We start from the raw sequence: 3,825 nt of genomic DNA, 5'->3' as shown, positions 1-3,825 counted from the left end.
AAGTAGAGAGCCAGAGAAAGGAAGGGGTAGTGGGAAGGAAGGCGGGAAGAGAAAAGGATGTTTGAGGGACCGAGATGTGGGGCTGCATCACTATAATACGTCCATCTTAGCCAGACATCGTGGCACAGGCCTCTGATCCCAGCACTTAGGGAGGCTGAGGCAAGAGAATCACAAATTCGAGCCCAGCCTGAGCAACTTAGCCAGACCCTGAATGAGAAATTTAAAAGATCTGGAATCCCCAGCACTGCAATTACCACCACCACCATCGTCATATGATCATCTTACTTGAAGTCTATTCAAACCAAACCAATACTCGTTTTTTACTTTTATTTTATTCATTTTGGATGGGGGTTACCAGGGATCGAACTCCAGACGTTGTGCTTGCAAAGCAAGCAACTAAATCCCCAGCCCCAATAGATGTTTTTTAAAAAATGAAATTAGCTGAATACTGAGGCTAATACAGTATTCCCAGCTACTCAGGAGGCTGAGGCAGGAGGATTCCTTGAGCCCAGGATTCAAGGCCACTATAGTGAGACTTCATCTCCTACAATTACCGGCTGAGTGTGGTGCAGCCCTTGAGAGGCAAGAAGATCATGAGTCTGAGGCCAACTTGGGCTACATAACAAATTCAAAGCCAACCTAGACCTACAGTGAGGCTGGGTCTGAAAAACCAACCAAGGGCCAGGGATTTAGCTCAGTAGTTTGGCCACCTGCCTTGCAAGCGCAAGGTCCAGAGTTCGATCCCTGCTACCAAAAAACAAACAAACAAAATAATCAAGTAGGGCTGGGGATTTAGCTCAGTGGCACCACACATTCCTCACAATTGTAAGGTCCTGAGTTTGATCCCTGGTACCAAAGACAAGACAAAACAAAACAAAAAACCAACCAAGCAAACCAACCAGAGCTGGAGATGTAGCCCAGAGGCAGAGCATTTGCCTATCAGACATGGGGCCCTGTGTTCAGTCCCCAGTAGAACCAAACACATGCACACAAGAAAAACAAACACTCCCTGGGAAACTGATGAGAAATTAAGAATTTGAACACTGGAAGTTTGTAGTAAGGAATTTGTAAGCATGTTAATAACTGAGTGCTTTGTGATGAGGTTAAAGTTATTAGCTTCTTTTTTTTTGGTATTGGGGATCAAACTCAGGACCTTCCACTTGTGAGGCAGACACTACTGAGCTAAATCCACGGCCTCCATTCGCTTTTATTTTATTTGGCTTTTATTCTCTTCAGCTCTTAAAAGACACACCCCGACATCCTGACAGGTGAAATTAAGTGGGAGAGGGAAATTGGGAGGGTTATGAATGAAACCAGACTGGCCCCGAGTTGATGATTGTTGAAGCTGGGTAATCGATGCATAGGGCTCATTGCAGTAGTCTGTGTAAGTTTTGTTTGCCTGTTTACCAGAGACAGGATCTTGCTATGCAGTTCAGGCTGGCCTCAAACTCAGGCGATCCTCCTGCTTCAGCCACACGAGTGCTGGGATTATAGGCGTGCACCACAACACCCAGCTACTCTGTGTCCTTTTGAAATTTTTCTAAAATAAGAAGGTGACCGACCCAGGGAGCCCCTCTCACCCCTAGGCCCCGACAGACAGGAGAGGTTGTGTGTTCATGTTCAGCAGTAGGTTGCGACCCTTCTGGTCAGCTGTGGTCGGTCACCTGGGGCTCGGGCTCCAGCTGGCCCTGGGGACGGTCCCTGGGCCTTCGGGGGAGGATCAGAAGAGAGGTGACTGCAGCTCTTCTAAGGATCGCTGGCCTCCGTGGGCCCGGTGACTCGGGGCGCAGGCACTGCTGCCTGTGACAGCTGAGGGTATGAGTAGGTGGTTCCAGAAATAGCAGGGAGGCGGCAGGGGGTGGCACAGAGTCACGCGGGGGGTGCGGCACGGGGCCGGGCAGCTGTGGGCTCTGCGCCACCATCCCTGTACTCTGGCCAACTTGTTCTTCCTCTCTCCCTCCATCCCCGAGAAGGCAGAGAGACGCAAGGTGATTTGGGGACAAACACCTACCTGGGAGCCAGAGTAGATGCTGACTGTGGCATTTGGTGGCCCTCCGGGGACAGTGGGGTGGTCAGGGGGAGAGAAGAAGGAACGAGGACAAAGCCACTTCCCAGCTGCAGGTCCACACCCTCGGATCCTCAAGCCTGACTGGGAGGGTCCCAGATGTCCTTGCCCTGATGTTTCCCAGGCTGAGGGGTGAAGGGGCGGCACCTGCATCTTGACACACCAAGGATTATGGCAGCTGTGGCACCTGGGGAGGGCACCTCTACCAGTCCCGAGGAGGAGGCCTGGGAGTAAGGGACGCCCAACCCTTCAGACTCAGACCCGGGTCTTCTTGAGGCCGATGCGGCTGCCCACTGTGGCTGTCACTGGTGGTCAGGCACTGAGCGAGGGCCGTACAGGCAGGCACTCAGCTCATCAGCAGCCCGACTTCTGGGCCTCGATGCCCCGGTGCCCCAGTGGGGACAGGAGTGGAGCCTGCCCGTGCAGCCGCTGGGGGTGTGGGACAGGGGTGGACCAGGAACCAGAGTGGACGGCCCCCTGTCCTCACCCGAGAGCGTGGGCATCTCGACCTCCTTGTGTCAGACACCCGCAGGAGCTGCGGTCCCCACCACCGTGATGCCACACAGTGACCCCGAGAGGAGCTACTCACGCAGCGTGACACCGTGGAAACAAAGGCTGGTAGAGGCCACTTGGTCAGGGAGCGGTAGGGGCAATGCTTGGGCCGCAGGGGCCTCTGCTCCACTCCCCAGATTTAGGCCCTGGGGGTACTCAGCCGGGTTGAGGCCAGGACAGTGCATACCCCACTTGCTGAGAAGGCAGCTGTCACCCAGCCCCCTATATCTATGAGCTGCTGGGCCCTGGGCCAGGCATAGGAAGGTAATGGGCTCCTGGTCTCCAAGGAGCCTGGTCAGCTGTACCACCCACAGGGCTGGGGTGTGTGTGGGGTGTGCACGTGAATATTGAAGGCCTTATGAGAAGTTCCTAGACGGGATGGCCCAGGGGAAGAAGGGCCTGAAAGCTCTCGATTAAGGATGAGCTGGGAACTCAAGGACAATAAAGCCACTAGGGGTTGTTTTGTTGTTGTTTATTGGTTTTTGTTTTTGTTTTTTGAGACAGAGTCTTGCTATATATTCCAGGCTGGCCTTGAACTCATTATGTAACCCAGGCTGGCCTCAGACTTGCAGTGATCCTCCTGCCTCAGCCTCCTAAATGCTGGGATTATAGGCGTGCACCCCACCCCCCACATCCCCCACCCCACTGAGGTTTTAAGGGAGGACCTGGGTAGATGCACACTGGGCCCACTGGGAGAGACGGCTGTGTGTGTGAGGACGCAGCGCAACCCGAAAGGCATGGGCAGGGAGGGGAGGTCCCACTGGCTGAGGCTGGGCCACAGCTGCTTGTCCCTCCTCCCTCCTCTTCTCCTGCCTCTGTCTCTGTCACTCACAGGGCCTGGGCCAGGCTGGGGCAGCCATGGCAGCCGTGTTCCTCTGGATTCCTCTCCTTGTGGGCAAGTTGGGGCCTCCTGGGGTCAGGAGGGGGACTTGGCCAGCACGAGGGCCAAGGGTTCTGGAGCGAGGAGCTGGAGAGAGAACAGGGGTCAGCAGGGGGCAGGCCTGGGGTGAGGTGGGGCCTGCAGGGCCATGGGCTGTGAGTGCCCAGGCAGGCTGGGCCGGGCTGCGAGCTCCGAGGGCTGGAGGTGTCCTACGCCTGGGGTGGGCCCCAAGGCCCAGGCACAGAAGGTTGTGGGCCCTTTAATGGGCCGGCTCCTTGCTGCTTTGTTCAGGCCAGGCTAAATCTGGCCCAAGCGGGGGTGTGTGGCC

At 55.6% G+C, this 3,825-nt stretch overlaps 1 protein-coding gene and 1 long non-coding RNA gene across 2 annotated transcripts in view; one reads left to right on the top strand and one right to left on the bottom strand.

Moving 5' to 3' along the window:
- Window positions 1–1,611: 1,611 nt before the first annotated feature.
- LOC104859503 lies at window positions 1,612–3,515 on the bottom strand. Its single transcript, XR_779408.1, has 3 exons — window positions 3,450–3,515; window positions 2,012–2,218; window positions 1,612–1,809 (listed from the first exon to the last, which is right to left on the bottom strand). It is a non-coding gene; the product is annotated as an uncharacterized LOC104859503 (long non-coding RNA).
- Window positions 3,516–3,645: 130 nt separating this feature from the next.
- The window catches only part of Sgca (sarcoglycan alpha), an 8,502-nt gene continuing 8,322 nt past the window's right edge, over window positions 3,646–3,825 (top strand). The window contains exon 1 of the mRNA XM_010620328.3: window positions 3,646–3,701. Within this exon, the coding sequence (XP_010618630.1) occupies window positions 3,646–3,701 (56 nt within the window). The remainder of the gene's footprint in view (window positions 3,702–3,825) is intronic.

This window comes from Fukomys damarensis, unplaced genomic scaffold (assembly GCF_012274545.1).
Source record: "Fukomys damarensis isolate Sample0158 unplaced genomic scaffold, DMR_v1.0_HiC HiC_scaffold_13, whole genome shotgun sequence".
NCBI classification, from domain to species: domain Eukaryota; kingdom Metazoa; phylum Chordata; class Mammalia; order Rodentia; family Bathyergidae; genus Fukomys; species Fukomys damarensis.
Note: the sequence above shows the minus strand (reverse complement) of the source record. Positions and strands in the feature narration are given on the sequence as shown.